Source organism: Lepisma saccharinum, chromosome 7 (assembly GCF_977018435.1).
Source record: "Lepisma saccharinum chromosome 7, izLepSacc3.1, whole genome shotgun sequence".
Classification (NCBI taxonomy): domain Eukaryota; kingdom Metazoa; phylum Arthropoda; class Insecta; order Zygentoma; family Lepismatidae; genus Lepisma; species Lepisma saccharinum.
The window spans coordinates 75886147-75907756 of NC_139235.1; the positions used below are offsets into that span (position 1 = coordinate 75886147).

The window sequence follows — 21610 nt, forward strand, 5'->3', positions numbered from 1 at the left end:
CCATGGTGGAGGGATACGTTGTTTGTCACTTCGGGAAAGAAGGGGAAAACAGTCACGCTTTTGAACGTGGAATATTTTCCTTACTTTTCATAACAAACCGTTCGATTTCAGGAAGAAGTGTCGTGGTTTTCACTGGCTGCTAGAGCGCATGCGTGCAGAGAGTGGTAATCTTAGCAACGTGAAGCGTGTTGACTGCAAAGCGTGGAAATCAGTTGGGAAGTTGACATCGAAGCAGGAACAGCATCATGAAAGTCGAGGAAAGCACAGCATCGGCAATGTCAGCGTTCTTACGTGGCAACACGGAGTACCAGTGGCGATTCGGGAAGTGAGGTTTTTGCGAACTGACAAGAAAAAGACGTTCGGGTTCGATCATGACCCGACAGTTTCGTCACTTTCAAGTTTAGTGCCCTGACGTGCACTTATCGAGGATAACGTTTATTTCTGTTTCCGATGACTCCAAACAACGACTCCGATTCGTCCGATTCGCAAGCGACCGACGAACGACTCCTGGTTCGTATTCCAGTACAGGCTGTTCAAAAAGAAGTCTGCACTTCTCGCAAGCACCCCTTGATCTTAACACGGCAATACACCCTTGCACCCTTACTGTCAAAATCACATACTTTAGACCTGCATGCGATTTAGAGTTAGAATCCATTGCTATATTCAAATATGCATATGAAATGCTTATATTTGTTAGAAAACTCTTCTCTTTTTGGGTAGATATAGATATTCACTGTATTATTATTATTGAAATATCTTAATTTACAAACTTCATATTTAAGATGTGGAAAAGATAAGTAAAATGCTATCTTCAAAGAATAGTGACTATTACTTCAGAGCCATTGCTTACAAGGACTCCTAAATATAGGACTATGCAAAATTCCTCGCTCTCAGTAAATTGTGACAACATCCTTGCATACTTCTAAGTTTACGAGAAAAAATCTCCTTATCTAAAACCCTTACCTTGATGATAAAAAGGGGTGTAAAAAGGCCTTGATTAAAAGTGCAAGGTTGTAAAAAAATAAACAATAAAAAAGGCAAGAATAGTTTAAAAACTTCCTCAGAAACAGTGTAAAGAGGCTCGCTCTTCTAAATAAGCTAAAAATATTTGTTAAAACACTGTCGTCATCGTCCAACATGGATGATAAACAATTAGGAAGATTAAAGCTTTCTCTAAGAAAAGTAAGATCGGTACATTCGATAAGAATATGACGAAAACCTGAAACAAACGTACATGCACGACACACTGGAAGACCCAGCCCTTGCAGCAAATGACCATGGGGGAGATGGCTGTGTCCTATTCGAAGACGAGTTACTATCATAGTACAACCCCCCCCCCCACATACATATTGGTGTATTTGGTTTTATTTGGTTATTTTATTTAACTATCCTGACACTTTTGGCTAATCGCGAAGATGAGGTTGAGTAATGATATGATGAAATTAATGAAGGAACACTCCCATGTCCTGGTCAGGATTCAAATCCGGGAACCCTAGTGTGGTGTGATAACTAGGGAAAGGATTTTTAGGTGCAAAATTATGGTCGGGAAATGGAAAATAAGATTCTAATTTTTTTTTTCAAAAAATTGCTCTCTTTTTCTGCGCCTTCTGTATACAATGCGCGCGGACCGCATAGAGAACTGTGGTTGCGCGCGGACCGCGTAGAGAACTGTGTTTCTGCCGAATAGGTTTTGTTGAAGTTTGTGTTTTCTCTCGCGGGTTTTGCTACATTATCGTGGGAACTATTGGGGCTGCAATGATTATATTATACAATTTTAAAGCTCTCGTTCTGCTCCACAAAATGAGATTATATGATTTTATGTAGCTGCTGAACAAGAGTGAAAATCATTTATTTTTCTGTCCAATTTTTTAACAAAATATGAGAGAAAAGGAAGGAAAAAGGTGCTGAAGCATCAAAGAGGGGTAAAAACGGGATAAATGTGCTAATCTCACAAAAAGGTGCAAAAAGGCGCATCAAAGTGTGTTCATTTTACTTGATTTAATGTCCTAAAATACATATCTCAAACGATCGACATGAAAACGGCTATATTTTTGAAAGTGTGCTGCACCTTAAAATCCGTTTCCTAGAGTGATAACCAGTCCTCCACGGAGGTCAGCGTTATAATTCCTGCTTTACATATTTCTATTATGTTAATGTTCTGTTATAGTTATTATTAATAATAATAGTAATAACGATGTGCATGCATTATCGGTAGAAAAAAGAGACAATTTCCTTATAAATAGACCCTATATGTAATTCCTGTTCATATCTAAATACAGCAATGCATTCACCCTTTCCTCCTAAAAACATAAAGATTAATTCGCAGGCTGAGTAATCCTAAGACAAATGGGTGTAATGTATTCGATCATAAATTTCAACATCTCATCTTTGCGATTAAGCTACAATACTGGCGTACGCAGGGGGAGTTGATGGGGCTACAGCCCCCCTCCAAAATTCGGAGAAATTCAAAAATGTCAAATGAAAAGAGTAAAGAAATCTGGAAAATCCAAAGTGAAAAATGCAACCCCCCTCTTAAATGACCCCCGATTATCATTTTTGTCTTTGAATGTGTCTAAATCGAAATATTTTCTACTGTATTCCGCCTCTACCTAGAACGCAACTACTGTATGTGCTAGCCACTTTAACAATTCCAGTCCTTTCCGATAAAAAAATCCTGTGTACACTTGTGAGTCACGGAGATAAAAAAAGCGACGTAAAAAAACTAGAAAGCTATTGTTTAGTATGCTCTGGACAGACACTTCTACGTACTTCCTTATTTCAATAGACACAGTAAAAAAAAAAAGCAGTTTTGCTTTTATTTTCTGCGACCTAGATTTAAAAACCGTCCTTCTTATCTGTGTTTGCCTTGCTGTGCACGGAGCACTTCCGCCTTATTTGCACAAATCGATGGCTTGGCTGCAACACGTTCACTCGGGCTACTAGAACATCCCTTTCTAACGTGACCGCTTTCATTCAGAATGTATCCACTGAAGTGACTCGCTTGTTCGGAACCCTGCTTACTCTACAGATCCATGAATAAAAGCAGAAAATGCATCACAGGGTTGCTACGATTTTTTGATTATGAAATTCTCTGTCATTTCCAGGTTTTCCAGTCCAAAAATGAAAATTCTTCAGACATTATTTCACCATAACAGATCTCCATAATATAAAAACAGCAGAAAAAAGTTCATAAACCATACACAATTTTTCATTTTCTGGCGGATTTATAGCGTCGTAGAAAATGCTGCTTTTTTTCTTACATTTATAAGTACACAACATCTGGAGAATTTTTTGCATATAGGAATTCTATAGGAAATGCCAACAAGACTGAGATCTATAAAATAATAGACGATAATCTCATCTTCACCAACCTTTCCGATAATTATGATCATGTTATCAATTAGATATCTGGAAGTTTTACTTTGATATTCTTTCTAATATCTAGTATTATAAAAGCGAAAATTTATTACAGAAATTCGAATGAACCATAATTTTGCATAACACTGAGAATCATAAGAACGAAAGAAACAAGTTTCTAAACAATCTTTTTTGGGTGTGGAATCCCAATAACAGAATCCAGAAGTGGAAGTGCTTGTTCATTTTGCAACTTCTTCTGTTGCAAACTCCAAAATGCACGTAAATTCCAGACGATCTGCAAAATTCCCTGGCATTTCCTTGACAAGCCAAATTCCCTGAATTTTCCCTGTTTTCCAGGTTTTCCAGACACGTAGCAACCCTGCATCAATTTCATTTTTGTTATTTAGCGTCTCTTTTATTCAACTTTTGGTTAATTGCAACGATTAGGACAAGTAATAATGTAATGAAATTGATGAAGGGACATTCACAAAGAACACCCAATCCTGGGACGGGATTTGAACTCGGGACACAGCTTATAGCACGCTGTGATTACCACTCCGCCACGGAGCATTAGCAGTGGAACAAAAACATTCAAAACTGTTTGATTTGCTGAATTTCATTCTCCAATTAGAGAGCTTTTGCCTTTCAAAATTGTGAGGGCATCCAACCTACATCACAAAAACTAAGTTTACGTGATCTTCGATAAAGAATAATCTCTTACGCGACAAATGCTGCAAAACACTTGGCAAGAGGCAGATTATCGTTTTGCTATTTTCGGCCACCAAAGACGCACATGCGCAGATCCACTGAAATTTAAGTTTCCTTCCGAACGGTGTGGCTAGCAAAGTGCGCTACGACGCCAGAGGTCCCGGGTTCGAATCCCGGCCTGAGCATGGGTGTTCTTCATGAGTGTCCCTTCATCAATTTCATCATATCATCACTCATTCTCATCTTCGCAATTAGCCAAAGTAGCAAACAAGCTAAGTAAAATAACTTAATTCAATCAATGTATGATATTCAATTTGACGTCATCAGGCAGATTCACGTGCGTTAAGGAAAGTTTGTGAGAAGACTTCTTACAGCGAGAAAATTGATTATATATTATACGTACTATTCCTCATATGATCATGATAATCATACCTTGAATCACTTCAGCAAAGACCCTACGCACAATACTTGCCGACGTGTTTTCAACGCAAGATATGATCTAGTTGCCAGAAATATCGTGATTTCGCGCAATGAATTGTGGGGGAAGTTGTTCGCTGAATATAATCCATTGATGAGTTTCCTTAACAGAAAATCAAAATTCCGTTTGTCTAGCATTATTCATTTCAGAAATATATAAATTGTGTTGGTAGTAATTCTACCGGACACATCGTGTGTATGTGTGCGTGTACTATACCCCCATATATATATAGTCAGGGGCGTGTTGCTGATCACATCACCCCCACTCACGACCGGATCAAGAAAGTGTGGGGCGTCACCCCCACACCCCCTATACGCGTTCATGGCGTGGTGCTAGGCACGGGGGAGCACTTTACCTTATATATATATATATATATATATATATATATATGTATATATATGTATGTGTATATATATATATATATATATATATATATATATATATGTGTGTGTGTGTGTGTGTGTGTGTGTGTGTGTGTGTGTGTGTGTGTGTGTGTGTGTGTGTGTGTGTGTACATACATGAGTGAGAGATAGATACAGACACGTACATTATAGTACAGCCATTGTCTATCAGCTGTGTGAGATAATTCATTCCTTGCTTATTCCGTTGCAGGTCGCAGTTCGAATCCGACCACTGAAACATGACGAGGCGCAAAAGGTTGTCCACTCGGTGGACGGAAAGGTAAGACATGATCATTCAAATATTCACTGCATATGTTTCTATAATTTAAGCTTAAAGTCTGATTACAGTTATTCAATATATCTTTGTACTTGTAAGACTTATATATAAAAAAAGGTTGGGTCCCTAGTTTCTTTTTCTAGAACTTGTATTGAGTCAGGATTTCACTATTTTGTTCGAATGTAAATATATGTACAGTCATGGACACTTCTGGGTTGTAATGATTCCATTGAAAGTCAACAGTGTTGTTATCCGTGATTGTACACTGACGCGAAAACGAGTTTCTTTTGTGGAAATCTATGAACAACTTGAGGAACAAAAACAATCAGCGTGGCATTTCCAAAATTTCCATATTGGAGGGGGGGGAGGAGGAATTACAGTAACTACTCTTGAAGCATGAATATATATTTTGTAAATTTTACTCTCTCAAGAGTCAGATATTAGCAATCATAGAGAAGATGCAGAAACCAGAGAGGAAATTCCATTTCACTCCTTTCAAATACCTATGAGAATATAATGTATTTTATTTCTTGCTGATCATTTGTGAAATAACATCTCGAGACTCCCCGATGGCGCAGTGGTATCGTCGTCGACTTGTAATCAAGGGATCCCGGGTTCGATTCCCGGTGGAGGCATATAGTGGTCTGGATCCCACTTTAAACTGTAGGTCCAGTCCCGATTAGCCTTACTGCGCACAAAGTGGACTTATAACACCAACTCAATCAATCATGAACATCTCGTATTTCCGATTTTTGGATCATTAACAGATGTATGAAAGTTCGAGTCCCGTCGCCGCTGTTTTCCTTCTCTCTCTCTGTTTCTTTTTTATTATCCCTCTCTATCTCTCTCTCTGTCCCTTTTTTATTTTCCTTCTCTCTCTCTCTGTCCCTTTTTATTTTAGAAAGAGAGAGAGAGAGAGAGGGGGGAGGAGGGGAGAGAGAGAGAGAGAGAGAGAGAGAGAGAGAGATAGAGAGAAGAGAAGAGAAGAGAAGAGAAAATGAGAGGAGATGAGAGGAGAGGAGAAGAGAGGAGAGGAGAGAAAAGGAGAGAAGAGGAAAGTAGGCGAGAAAAGAAAGAAGGAAAGACAAGAGGAAGAAAAAGAAAAGGAAGAGAAACAAGAAGAAACAAGGAAGAACGAAAGACAGGAAGAAGAAGAGGTCGCGAGAGAGAGAGAGAGAGAAAGAGAGAGGGGGGAGGAGGGGAGAGAGAGGGGGAGGCTGGGAGAGAGAGAGAGGGGGAGGAGGGGGAGAGAGAGAAAGAGAGAGAGAGGGGGAGGAGAGGAGAGAGAGAGGGGGAGGAGAGGAGAGAGAGAGAAGAGAAAATGAGAGGAGATGAGAGGAGAGGAGAAGAGAGGAGAGGAGAGAAACGGAGAGAAGAGGAAAGTAGGCGAGAAAAGAAAGAAGGAAAGACAAGAGGAAGAAAAGAAAAGGAAGAGAAACAAGAAGAGACAAGGAAGAACGAAAGACAGGAAGAAGAAGAGGTCGCGAGAGAGAGAGAGAGAGTGAGAGAGAGAGAGATGGGGGAGAGAGAGAGAGAGAGAGAGAGAGAGAGAGAGAGAGAGAGGGAGAGAGAGAGAGAGAGAGGTTTTCTGGTTTTCGTGACCAGAGTTAACAAACATTTCTTTGAACTAGATCCCCAGCTGTTCTCTCGATGCTGGGACTGCACTTCAATTTTGGAGCTCCCGGCGGGATCGAACCCAGGACCATTCGCACCAAAGGCCATAATGCTCCGGGGGAACTCTCCCCTTATATCCCGTAAATACGATAGAAAATTCTGGATGAAGTCAATGGAACTCACAGTATCCAAGCAAACTTGAAAGTCTTCATACGTATGTTTGAAGGAATATTGTACGGAATTTCGACGGGCCTAGAGTTATTTATAGATGTTTACACAGAGAATATTCCCAAAGGAGTTGATGAATTATAACGTCACTTACTTGCGTGATTCGCCAACCACAAACTTCCCCATTCGTCTTCCTTCTGACATCTGGCTGTTGTGGCGTCCCTCAGACACTAAGTTTCCTGTCCTTATGCACTAAACGTATCTTCCTTTCAAATATAGATACTACGTAACTTTTCAAAATTTGAGATTTCAGTTCAGCATAATTTTGTGCTGAAAATGTTCAAAGGTCTAATATTAACGACCAGAAAGCGACTGAATGTTACAGGAACAGCCAATGGCTGCTTTCGAAGAACCCAAAACGCGTTCTGTCATAATACAGATTGGAAATCCAAGTTGTGGTTGTTAAGAAAATTACGATAACTAGTTCCGGCCATGGCCTTATATAAGGGGAGGTTTAAGGGGTCCAAACCCCTCTCGTCACTTTAGTAAACATTTTGCAGTAATTCGATTATTTTGAAAATTTAACATATAGTTTAGAGATAGTCCACAGACATAACATGTAGTCTTCATGTAACATAATTGTATTTTATTCATATCTTTATAATAACTTATCAGAATTCATTATGTTGAAAATAAACTGTAAAATGACCATAACTCGTAAATTTAAAAAAAATCATTAAAAACGCATATATTTTCATGTGAAAATAAAAATCTATGTACATAATGAAAATAACATTGTACTTGTTCATGTAATTAGTACAGGTAGATACGTACAGTGAGATATTTAGAAATATTAATTCGAAACCGTTTAAATTCAATAATAATGAAATTATTGACCAATTTGCCATCAGTGAATAAGATCAATAATAATCAATAATTATTATTTACGTATATATAACAGGCATTTGAGTATTACTATCCTCGGACTAATGAAAGTTGAACCTCTTCCCATTATTTCCCTATAAATACGGGCGCGGATACGGTATTTTGAAAATATTAAACCTAGTGACTGTCATTTACCTTTATGGCCATATGGCGATGTCAGATATGTTGAAACTACAGCGCCTAGAATAACGTAGTGTGGAAAACGGCATGCTTCTGCGCTCTCTGGATGGTTCCACTCGAAAATGATCCGTTAGAGGCGCTGGTGTTGAAGTAAATAGAGTTTTCGCTGCAACGTCTGATTCTTTTACATGAAGCATTTCTATGACTATGATAATCGCTATGATATTTGGTACAGTGGTCGCGAAGATATTAACGAACATTCTAGACAGTCGACCACGTCCTGTTATCGTCATACTTTCGTTAATAATACGGGAGAAAAAATACGCGTGGAATGCTCTTGGCAACTAAATTTTTGTGTATGAATTAGGTTCATTATTATTATCATCATCATTTCTTTTAAAGATAAACACACTGAAGCATTTGTATTTTTGATATTTACTGTCTCTTTTCTTCCGCTTAAACTAATCGCGGCGATGATGATAATGATGATTCCATGAAACGACAAGGGGAACCCCACAAAACTTTCTTAGTGCCATCGACATGATTGTAAGGCAACTTTCAAACCAATGGGACAAGCGACACGGGATGTTCACACTGTCACACTAGTGACACACACTTCCAGACTATAAAATAGCATTCATTGCACATGAGGGTCCAAACAGCAAACGACACGTTCATATGGCGTATTCGCGTGCTACTTGTTACTTCGGTCAGAAAGCTCCTTAAAGGAAGGGTGCTGAGACCGAAGCGACGCGCTACAGGGGGAGTTCCCAACTAAGTGACAAGCGACATGGTGTTTTCAGTCTATTAGGAAGCGTTGCTTGCGAACAACAGATAGGCGACACGATAAACCGCACATTACAACTACAGATCTAGGCGACACGATAAGCAACACGTGTCGCTTTGTCGCTTCTGCGTCGCTCAAACTGGACCATTTCCTCAATAGCTTGCAACATGTTGCCGTGGTTTGTTGTTCGCACATACGCGATGCAATGAGTGTCTTGCTTTAGTGAGATTGCGCACCAAAGCGACAAGCGGCACGCTTCCCGTCATGCCGCTACGATGTGAAATGTTGCTCTTGATTGGCTCGTTTCCAAGCAACATGTGTCGCTTCGGTGTGAAAGTTGCCTTGGACCGAAGGACCCGTGTCGCTTTGGTGTGAAATCCTCGTATCGTTTGTCGCGTGTCGCTTTGGTGTAAAATCTCCTTGAGGAAACGGTGCAGTCAGAGCTTGTGTCCCTACGGTTCGAAAGGCTGCATTGATTTCCGACTGCTCGCTTTCAAGCGACATTTGTGGTTTGTCGCCTCGGTATGAAATATCTCTCAGGATACTAATTATATTCTAATAACATAGAAAAATAAACTCTAGTACACAGTTCAAGACCTGACGTCCGGAATCACATTGCGATGTTTCTTCTTGTGTTACGCATGCTATTTATTTATTAATTTTATTTTACTTTTCTTTCCAAATTAATGCCATTTCGTGACTGCATATCACTCCACAAATATAACTGTTTCCATCAATTCACTTACCGCCTTTCTAGAGAAACAAATCTACACAATACATTCCAAAAACTAACTAAGCCGCATTACTTTCATAACAAAATTAGCACCTGGGTCGATCGCACTGCCATCTACTTGTCATCGTCTCGGGGAACCAGTTTCTTGGGTCGTTTTCCACACTACGTTATTCAAGGCGCTGTAGTTGAAATCTTTCGAGCTAACGAAACCTAACCCGACTTACCTCACATGGTTTATCCTGCGAGTTTATGCACAGATAGGCTAATCGAGACTGGACCTACAGTTTAAAGTGAGATCCGAACCACTATGTCCCTCCACCGGGTAGAACCCGGAACCTCTTCCTTACAAGGCAACGGGGAGGTCAATTACCCTGGTACAGTTCCCGCCACTAGGTGGTTTGGGCTTCCATCGACTTACAGAAGCGCTCGAGACCTCACGTGCTTTGTTCTCTGCCCACCAAAGCTCGCAGTTCTCCTTGCGAGGGGTTGTATGCCACGTTCACGAGGTGTAAGGGGTGACCTTTTTCAGGAGACATCCAAAAGTCAAACTCACTTCCTCGCAGTACCCCCGGTAACTGCATTCATCACTTTACCTAATTATTTGGTTCTGAGAAAATTTTGAATTTCAATAATTTCGATATTGAAAAACAGGATCTTAAAACGTTTTAATTCAATTAGCGTTAATGTCTACAACATCGGGAAGAGGGAATTTTTTTCACTTATGAACCTGCAACTAAATCTACAATTGTTTTTAACTGCATAAAGTGCTGTAGGCACTCAAAAGGAAAACTTTCGAATGTAGGTTACTCAATCTTCAGCGAAATTCGGCCACAGACGTATAGAAGCGATGGTTCCATCCACCGTCAGTAAATGGTAAAACAATTGCCTGTCGCGTGGGGGTAGAAAGAAACCAGGAAGACCATGACAGACTGTACCAGGCACCCGAAGTCTTCTTGTTCCCATCTTCCCAAGGGAAATCGTTCTTTCTGACCACTCGTGTTGCGTTCGCTGAATCGATTCGGTCACACACTCGCACGGACAGGAACGGGGGAAACCTCCCCCTTGTTTCCCACGTGCGTGAGGAAAGATTTTCTGGATTTTCAAAGTGTGCCGAACACGTGGAAGAACCAACCCTCTGCACCTAATTCATCTTCGTAAAGCTTCTGATTAAACTCTTGTGTTTTGCCCAGAAATGTTTAGAGAGAGTTTCGTGAAAATTTCTAATGGAAAACGATTCCTGTAAAGGTCGTCCACATTGTTATGTACGAGGCAGGGCCGGCGCTAGGAGTGTGCGAGGCCTGGTGCATGAAATTACAGACGGATCTGAAGTACAGTTGTCCTATATGATCACAATAGAAACATCATTACAATTAATAAACTAATTATATATTTCGTACTAGCCGAATATGTAAAAGGTTAAAACAATAGATTATGGGAGCGGGGGGTTGGGGGATAATAAAAGTTTCTAAATTAATGCTTGTTTCATTTCATTTCCATTGTGCTACTAGTGCGACGTTCATTTTATTTAAATACAAACCTGGGTGTGTTTAATATGTTTAATATCAAACTATTATTTTATCTATCAACGTTGTAATTTTTAATCACTAATATAATCCTCTTTGCTTTACTTATTATTGAAATTTGACGCTGTAGTCTTTCACGCAAAATAATATTTTCAATTCATGAATTAATTGAATACCTATGCATATTAACTATTTTTTGATTGAAATATTTGAACACAATTTTATTTAATACTTTGTTTAATATATGATTTGAGTATTTTTTTGTTATTTTTAAGTAAATCAAAATAATCAGGAAAAGTCAAATTACTTGCTTAATTGGAAACACCAGCGTCCGAAAAACTCATAATAAACCGGCCCGTACCCTAGGGCGGAATCTGGTTGGAGATTATAAGTATTTAATACAATGAAGCAATGACCACGTGCAGAAGTGATCAAGACAGTGAATCGTTTCTTCTAGAAACAATTCAATTTCTAGAAGAAATATGTTCCAAAAGAGGGACGTGGGTGCTCGAAAGGGAAGAAATACGCTCGAAAAAGAGGCAAAGATCTTTTTCTTTTTGATTTTTGCTATTTAGCGTTGCCTTTCTGCCACTTTTGGATAATCGCGAAGATGAATATGTGTGATGATTGATTGATTTGGTTTATTTAACTTCGCTTTTCTGCCACTTTTGACTAGTCGCGAGGATGAAGATGAGTGATGATATGATGAAATTGATGGACACTCACAAGGAACTTCCATGCCAAGGCCAGGATTCAAACCCGGGACCGCTGGAGTTGTAGCGCGTTCTGCTAACCACTCCGTCCCGGAGTTCGGCATGCCCGGAAACAGAATATATGTATGCTAAAATAGGAAAAAGATGCCCTAAAGGAATATAAATGTTTACTGAATTGGGAAAAGTATGACCCAAAATAGGAGAAAGTTTACCAGACGTTAAAAAATACTCTAAAAGAGGGCAGGTGGATAGTAGAAGAGGAGAAATATGTCCTTAAACGGAGAAATATACATTAAAAAGCAGAAATGTGTTCTAGAAGATGAGAAATGCATGACATAATCGAAAAAAATAAGCTCTGAAAGATGAGACTTGGTTCGAGCTTAAGCCCACTTTATGTAAAGATAGGCTGATTGTGACTGTGTGATCACATCTAACTCGGGCTGACAAAACACCATCGCTCTGCGCCACCATTCGCTTTCCGACATGTGCATTACTATATAGCTGGACGAGTCCACCGGGAAAATGGGGAAGACGCCTGAAGGTGCAACGCGAAAATTGTCTTTGTTTCGCTTCGAGAGGCTTTGTTACGAATCGTAACAGACACCACAAATCACAAACACAAAAACTGCGATAATAAACAACCGAACGAAATACTTGTCTGAAACTTACAACGCAAGTTCCTCTTTCGTATTTGGATTCATCCAGGGCACCTTCAGTAGTATTCACCCTTGTTCCAACATTGGGCTGCCACAAACTGCCCTTAGCTTTTCGTAGGGATGGAACCACGTGCTTCGTTGTTAAATCTCAATGACGTAAAGGGGTCCTTTGTGGATACACACAAATGTCAACCTCACTTCTTCGTATTACACTCTGGACTGCTTTCTTGCAGACTAACAAGGCTCTGGCGTCTTGACATACGGCCAGGAAAATCCTCCGAGGGACTCGTGTTGTATCTTACATATATGTTTGTGATTGTCCCTTCATCCATCCCATCCTATCATCATCTTCGTGACTGATTAGCCAAAACTGGCAGAAAAACGAAGTAAAATAAACTAAATCAATCAATTTATGATAATACTTATAAACCAAATAGACGACTGCGCATTTAGTAGGTTAACGTTCATGCTTCCTTCAATGACGAATCGTGGTCCATACGATTTTGATTCAAGCAAAGCAGTCTCTGAAACATCGAAAGTAGAACAAAACTCAGGCTACATTCGTGTTGAGCAGGATATATTTATTAAGGAGGAATTCTGCAGTTAACATCGTTTGTTATTCAACTGCTTGATCAATTCTGTCTTCCTCACTACCAGCCCGGTGAGCTTAAACATTTCTAATTTAACTCAGAAAGCAATTAAAGATTCCGATGCTACTCATTGCTAGTTTCCTGTGAAGATCTCACGAACCTTGGCCCGCAACGCACGTGGCTATCCGTATGTGGGATTTGGAAGCTTTCCGTGCCAATCGTTTAAGAACTGGGTCAGGTTTATGGCACGGAACTTTCTATCAAGTGAAAGTTGCAGAGAAAGTGAAACTCCTCAAAGGGGAGATTGGTGTCATGCAACTGCGGATCAATGTGACTTAATTCCATTTTGATCGAATTGGGGGGGGGGGGGGAGTAAGATCGGATGGTTTTGTCGTCCTACCACGCTGATGGAGCGAGAGAAACCGAACATATTCCGCAGGCTGACACACACACACACGCAAGCGTTCTCACACTGAGGAGATATACGAAGCAAAAGGCATACATGCATGTACACACACAGAGAAAGGTAGAGGGCAGAGAAGAAAGAGGGAGAGAGAAAAATGAAAGAGAGAGAGAGAGAGATGAGGGAAAAAGAGGAAAGGGTGAGAAAGAGATGGGGTAAAATGAGAGAGAGAGAGCTAGAGCGAGATAGAAGAGTAAACAGAGAGAGAGAGAGAGAGAAAGAAGGAGAGAAAGAAAAAGAGAGAGGGAGAAAGAGAAGGAGAGAGAGAGGAGAGAGTGAGACAAAGGAAGTAGAGATAGACAGATATACACAAGCACAGAGATAGAGAAGAAAGACCGGGTAGAGATATATACACATATATACGAAGCAAAACGCATACACACAGAGAGGGAGAGAGAGAGAGAGAAGCAACACACACAGAGAAAGCGGGAAAGAGAGAGAGAGAGAGAGATAGATAGAGAGAGAGAAAAGGAGCAACACAGAGAGAAAGGGAAATAATAAGAAGAAGAAGCAAAATGAGAGAGGGGAGAGAAAAAGAAACAATACAGACACACATAGTATGTGACAGTGATAAACACACACACAGAGCGAGAGAGATACAGATAGAGAGAGAGAGAAAGGAGAGAAAGACACAATCTGTGATTCCAAAAGGTAGTTCTCCTCGTCTAACCTCAGGATGAGAAGACGAGAACATTTCGAATGAATTAAAATTACTATTTTTTGCTAACTAATCTAATTTGACCTATTTTTTGGTTCAATACATATCTTTACTGCAGTATAGTTGGGGAAAATTATGTGTTACAAGTTACTTTACTTTTACATCGAAAGTAACCGTTACCATGCCGTTACTTTACTTTGAAAGTAACATGATACTTTATGACGCAATATAAATAGATAGGAAATGTTAAACCTGGCTATTAATACATTTATGCTACACGCTTCGTTCACATCAATTTTCACTCACGATACCCGTGACTTCCGAGGAAAGGAAATTGGACAGTTCTGAATTAACTAAAGTAACACAGGTGAAGTAACGATATAGATTTTAAAAAGTAATATGTCGCTTGCTAATGAGTTACTTACTTCCAAAATGCTTGAATCTAAAACATTTCAATCTCAGTACTGAAGGCATTGAAGTGTTTTTGGTTGTGAATAACATGTACTTTAAACCAGTGGCGTAGCAACATATCGCGAGGCCCGGGGCGAGATTAGAATGCCAGCCCCCCATCCATTCTTTACATTTGAAATCTCCTGTGAATCTATGCAAAATCTTCAGAAGATTATCATATATAAATAATAATATTAATAATACATTACTGACGAAAATGATATATAATAATATGCGACGGAGACATTTACACTTGGCAGAGGCATATTCTTGTAACACACTGCTTGAATTTTCATTAACCAAAGTAGTAGTAACTAATAGTACGTTTTTAAAGATGTTCTTCAGACATTAAGACATAACTGATATCCTTAAATATGCTACTCTTTAAATCCGAAATGCAAACTACGAATCTTTAAATATTATATTAGTTTTAATGAGTTTTTCTTTGTTTTCTCATTTCAAAATTTGTAGTATGTAAATATCACCATGGCATTAGAAGAAAATATGAAGGATCCACATAAAATGTCAGTGCTTGGTAAACCTACAATCCTACCTAGGACGCCAGAATATCTAGCTACGAGGCTGGCTCTTCTACACAATCGACTTCAATATTAACAAATCTTAAAACGATAGCCATTTGCTCCATACGTGTGGAATCTTTGGTACAATCAATTGGAATAACTAATTTGACTTTTTTTATGTTACGCCTCCGATTTGACGTATTCATTCAAATTATAAAGTTAAACTAGAATTTCAAGCAAGATAAAAACATAATGTTTTAATTTTATTGTCCACAGAAATTAGCCTTTTCCATCTATTTTTCTCACTTCTATTTATTACAATTTTCGTATCAACCCCATGGGACGCGAGGCCCATTCAAGCGCGAGGCCTCGGGCGGTCGCCCACTTGCCCACCCCTTGCTACGCCACTGCCTTAAACGATTCGATAAAAATATGCTCGCATAAAGGCAATTCCGCTTCGACTGACAGGAAAATAGAACTTTATAATTATTTATACTTTTAAGGCTTATAGACACTATGATTGACATAAAACAGTAAATTAATTACCTGTCTTTTTTAGCGATAAACTAAATTTGAATGAAACACTGAGGACAAAGCTATCATGAATGAAAAGTGCATGTACTGCACAAAGTTTCGAAACATTTACGAGAATGTTCGAAACAGCATATCAACTAATAGGAACTAAACAGCTGAAACAGAAATAGAATAAATAGCGTACCGCTTGACTATTCTGTATAATTTTACTCGCGTGTATTCAGAACTGTCCACGGGACTCACGAACGTATACAAAGTATTGGGAATTGGAACAGACATGCTCACATGTATTGATTTAGGTCAATGTGCAAGTTAGACTGGGTGGTATGAGAGGTGGCCGTTTGGAAACATATGAGATCATGGGATCTTGCAGATCATTTCCCAACGGAAGAAGAAGAAACGTTTTAAGGATGAGAGAAAAGGAGTTACGAAAGGAACAATGTAGAATAATGGAAAGAAAGAGGAATGAATGGTCAGAGGTATATAATGAGAGGGGAATGAAGGGACGATTAATAAAGAGGTGAGACGCAGAGGGAGAAAGAGAGAAAAATAATAAGCAAAAGAGAGAGAGAGAAATATACAAGCGAAATAGGGAGAAAGAGAGAGAAAAGGAAAGGAAGATAAGTGTCGAAGCGAAAAAGAAAGAGAGAGGAGGAGAAAGGAAGAAAAGTATAGAAGCGTAAAGAAAGGTGAAGAGAGATAAAGGAAAGGAAGATAAGTGTAGAAGTGAAGTGAAAATGAAAGAGAGAGGAAGAGAAAGGAACAAGAGTATAGAAGCAAAAATAAAGATAAATAGAGAGAAGGGAAAAGAAGAGAAGTATAAAAGCTATATATATATATATATATATATATATATATATATATATATATATATATATATATATATATATATATATATACATATACATACATGTATATATATATATATATATATATAGAGAGAGAGAGAGAGAGAGAGAGAGAGAGAGAGAGAAGGAAAGAAAGAGAAATACATGAGAAAAGAGAGAAAGAATTTTTGAAAATGTAAATTTACAGGCAGACCGTTAAATTTTAACTGATACTTCAAACAGTGTAGTTTCGAGTATATTTAAGAAATAGCAGAATGTTGATCACGACTCTGATTAAGAAAACCAGACACTTATATGAGCTTTAGTAGTATATACGAGCTTTAGTAGTATCGCCTTCGACCGGTAGCAACAGCGTTTTTAGCGAAGGCCGTATGGTTCTAGGCAGACAGTCAATGCCACGAGAGAGCAACGAAGTTTCCTTACCGTCCGTAATTACACTCTCTCCCAGAGGCAACTCGTTTGTTATAATAGAAGCGGAAATATCTGAAGGCGAGTCGGTTTTCTCGAAGTTCCAGAAATCACGCGAGTTTCCATGCACACCGTAAAGGAGAGATTGTATCTCGAGGTTTACTGCTTCAAGCCCTAAGGTCAGCGTAGAGCCATTCTTTACAATGTCACTCCTACGTCAAGGCAAGGAAGTCAATAAGAATCTTTGTGAAGGGAAGAATTCTTTCATGTTGTCCTCCGAGCTGTCTTAATGATTGAGAGCCATATACAGAGCATAGTTTGTCTTAATGGAAGCTGAAGAACATACAATTTGCGTTCTTTAAAGCAACATTAAATAATCTAGAACAAGATAGAAGTTGTTTTAGATTCTGTGGTCGTCTTCATAACATTAAGGATGGTATTGAGACGGAACAAATTTCGGTCTCGTCTAGAAAATCGAGACAAGACCGAGACCGGCACAGTTTTAGAAGAAAATGAAGAACGAGACCGAGTCTGTAAAATCGAAACGAGACGAAACTTAGTATCCTAAACTATCGGTGTTCCTCGAGAGACTTTTGGAAACTAAACATTATGGTATTTGCATACCAATATTACCTTACTATGCGACTGATTCATACATACCATTCTTTATACATAGTAGCTCATATGTTTTGTTATCGTATATTGCAAAGTTAACCACTGTGCTAACAACTCCGCCCGGCGGCGTATAGTAGGAGCCACGATCTTGGGGCTCATATCAGGAATTAAATTACCATCTGCATCAAGTGTTAGTATTGCATTTTCTACTATATGTGTATGTTTGTTGTTATACTAGAGAAGTAATCGCTTTTGCGGTTAAACCACTCCAAAATGAGATTCATACAGGTGGAACTCTCCGGGAATTTCAAAGAACACGTGATGACGTCATATGAAGACCCTCGATTTTCTGTAGACTTATAAGACGATAATTTGAACAGTTTTATGCATTCAATTTATCATGACAATTACACTGAAATAACCTTGGAAAGTCAGAACGATCAGTTTTTGCAACTCTATGAAGATTTCCAACCAACGTCACTCGAAAAGTCGGACGGATGCACCTGTATTGAAGGCATCTATACTCCACAAATGAGATCAGTCATCTGAATTTATGCAACCTGCGGAACAATAAAGATTAGCGGGTTAGTATAATCTCCAGGTTATTATACTATTGATATGTATCGAAGAGAGAGAGAGAGAGAGAGAGAGAGAGAGAGAGAGAGAGAGAGAGAGAGAGAGAGAGAGAGAGTGAGTTAGTGGGTTAAAGCAAACATTACGGACATGATATACATGTTAAATCATCATAATCTGAATTGCACGTACAGTATAAACTTGTATCCCAACGGGATATCGAACCCGGGAAACCTCGCTTATCTTATCACTAGACCTCGGATTTTTAGGTTCTAAAAAGTGTGCTTTTAGGTTCCTAAAATAGGCTCTAAAAATATAAAATAGGTTCTAAAAAATTTAAATTAGGTTCCAAAAATCCTGAAATAGGTTGCAAAAAGACTTAATTTGGTACAAAATTCCTGAAAAATACTGATTAGATACAATCGTTAAAAACAAAAAACCACAAGAACCGTAATAACCAAATATTAATTTTCTAAACAAATTTTCATTTCTTTACATCAGTTTCAAAATTATCTACAAGTTATAATACTGCAGTTGTGCTGTTAGAAAATGTTACTTGTTGATATGAAAAATGAATTATGTATGTATAAGTTGCTGCACAATATCAGGGTGGCTACTCACTTGAAATTCCTCGAATTCCGAGAATTACACGTGAATTTGTCTCCGGAAATTATGCGTGAATTATTGGCTCTGGAAATGATTCATAAATTTTGTCAAAACATGAAATAAGGTACAAGTGGATGTTTTCTCTATTCAATTTTTTTTCCGTAGACGTGAAAAATAGCAACTTTTATAAATCCAAATCCCATTAAATTTATACATGTTTATAAATGCCCTGAGGCAAGTTTCTCTCAGTTTAGCTTTTATTTCATTCATTTTTTTGAGGAAGAAAAAGAAAGCTACATGGAAAATAAAACTAAATTTTCTCAATCCGTTTACTTCGTTAGTGTGTTTTGCAGTACAATCTATCTGACAGACGTAAGATTATTACAAAATAATATATCTTGAAGTTGATTAGGTAATTCTTTTGGTACATTGGAATCATACAAACCCTTTATATTGTTAATATTTTTGTGTGTGGAAGGAAGGGTGAGAGTCTGTAATACGTAAGGTTCGAATAGAAAAAACATCTGCTTGTATCCTTGAATTTTTGGAAAGTTAGCCTTGAAAAGCAGGAATTATACTAGTGACCACCATGAATCTTTTTGCGTTATCCACACTTAAACTCCGTCTTTTGTCTGTGAGGATCATTTCATGTGCTGAAAATTTTAACAGAAACATAGTCAGTAGTGCAAATTTGAATGCTGAAACATTTCTTCGCAAGGCGTGAATGCCAAGAAGGACCAAACTGACACGAGATTTGGCAAGGCCCCACAGATCAGAAGTTTGCACTTAGGACTGTGCAGGCAGTAGAGACGATTGGGTGCCAAAACTTAGAATGGGGAGGGGGAAAGGGCAAGGACAGTTTACTTTATCTTAGTAGGCAAAGCTTAGAATTAAGAGTCTATAGTGCAGGGGTAAAAAGTATGGGGGAACTGTCCTCTTTCTGAAGTCACTGTTACCTGCAGATAACAGTTACGTCAGACATTTTTTGTTTTGTTTAATGATTTGATAAAGATCATATACTTGGAGGGAGGGAAATCGACAGAGAACATGTTTCAAACACGCCAGTCATTGAATTATTTCGCCACCAAACCTAGTAAATACCTCTGTGAGATATAAAAATATTTTCCAGTTTTCCGTATGTAAATACATATTTTGCGAATTTTCATTTTAATTTAGGGACATAAACCTAAAATAGGTTCTAACAAGCAAAATAGGTTATTTTAGACACTATAAAACTTCGTCGGTTGTTTCGTTTTTTAATGAAACGCTAATATAACTTGTTATTTATTTACCTGCAAAGGAAAAAATAGGTTAAAACCTAAAATCCGAGGTCTAGTTATCACTACGTCACTGGGGATGCTCAAAAAAAGACATTGTATGTTCATCTTCATAGTAATGCACAGTTTGAATAATCAGCCACGAATCAGTTACTTCCAAACCGGAGCCAATAAGAGAGCAGAAGAGAAGGCAAGGTGGCCAGCTAAGAAGGTAGGCAATTTTATTTGCCAACGGAAGAAGAAATGTCAATAAATCGCAGACCTCATCATTACCTTGGCCAACAGAAATGCTAGTAGCAATATTGAAATATTGATCTCCCTGTGTACGTTTTTGTGTGGTACGGCACGAAAAAAAAAGCATTTCGTTTGCTCAACTGCACTTTGTGATATTTACATGATTGTCGCCTCTGATGTACTCGATCAGATATTTGCCGCAGATTTACTGGTTGTACACCATATACCTATAGCACTCATCTTGCTTGCTAACCTTCAGATCACACAGCTCTCCTGTTTACTCGAGGGAAGGAATTTTGTTGCTTATGAAGTCACCGTCCGTTCACCGATATTTGTATTCAAGTGATCCGGGTTTCGATACCCGATGGAGGCCCAAGTGGTTCGGATTGCAATTTAAACTGTAGGCCCAGTCTCGATTAGCCTTCCTATGCATAAAGTGGGCAAACCAAATTCATTCGATTCAACCAATCAATCACCGATATACATAATATAGTGTAGTAATTGAAGCATAAAATAACCGGACTTTATCTTTTGCAGATGGTGGTGTTGCTGGACACTCCTGGAGACAAGAATGATGTCCTGCGCCAGAAAAGAAGCATGGAAAGACAATACATCTATGATTTTGTATTCGGAGAGGACAGCACGCAGGTAAGAGACAAAGTTAATATTTAAATACTCTTGAAAGGCAATCGTAGCGTTTCCACGGAGGTTGACATCAACTGAACTACGCTGGTTCCACCTAATTTGGCCTCTTCCTCTTTTACCTGTGTGGAATTGCCTCTGTCAGTGCTGTAGTAACCTGCCTCTGATGTCGACGATACCTAGTTTTTCCCAACATAGAGCTATATACGTATTATCATATGATTTGACACACACATGGGGTGTACTACTTACATATTTAAGCGGTTGGTAGAGTAATGGCACGGTATGATAGAAACCTTAGATCTAGTCCTGGTCTACTCTGCTTTGTCCACTTAAATTTCTCCATAAAAATTAACATGTTTTATAAGTCATAATTCTGTTCATTGCAGTTGAAACGTGCAGAGAAGTAACTATAAAACTATCAATCCATTACTTGTTACCTGAAAAGTAACAGAATTACAGTTTCAAAAATAATTACAGTTAATTATTTCAAAAAGTAATTGAAGTAAGTTACTTACTTAAATATAACAAGTTCTGGTTACTTATTTCACGAAGTAACTAGTTACAGCTACTTATTTTTAAAAGTAACCGGGTTACAGGAACGTATTTAACAGTAACTAGTTAGAGTTACTTATTTCAAAATGTTATTGAGTTGTAGTAACTCTCATCAGAAAATAACTATTTACGTACATTTACTTACTTCAGAAGATA

General features: G+C 38.5%; 1 protein-coding gene across 3 annotated transcripts in view; it reads left to right on the forward strand.

Moving 5' to 3' along the window:
- Positions 1–207: 207 nt before the first annotated feature.
- The window catches only part of LOC145990268 (kinesin-like protein KIF19), a 94490-nt gene continuing 73087 nt past the window's right edge, over positions 208–21610 (forward strand). For all 3 annotated transcript variants that reach the window (XM_083125947.1, XM_083125948.1, XM_083125949.1), the window contains exons 1-3: positions 208–510; positions 5156–5224; positions 20795–20905. In XM_083125947.1, coding sequence (XP_082982073.1) covers positions 451–510; positions 5156–5224; positions 20795–20905 — 240 coding nt within the window. In that variant the 5' untranslated portion in view covers positions 208–450. The remainder of the gene's footprint in view (positions 511–5155; positions 5225–20794; positions 20906–21610) is intronic.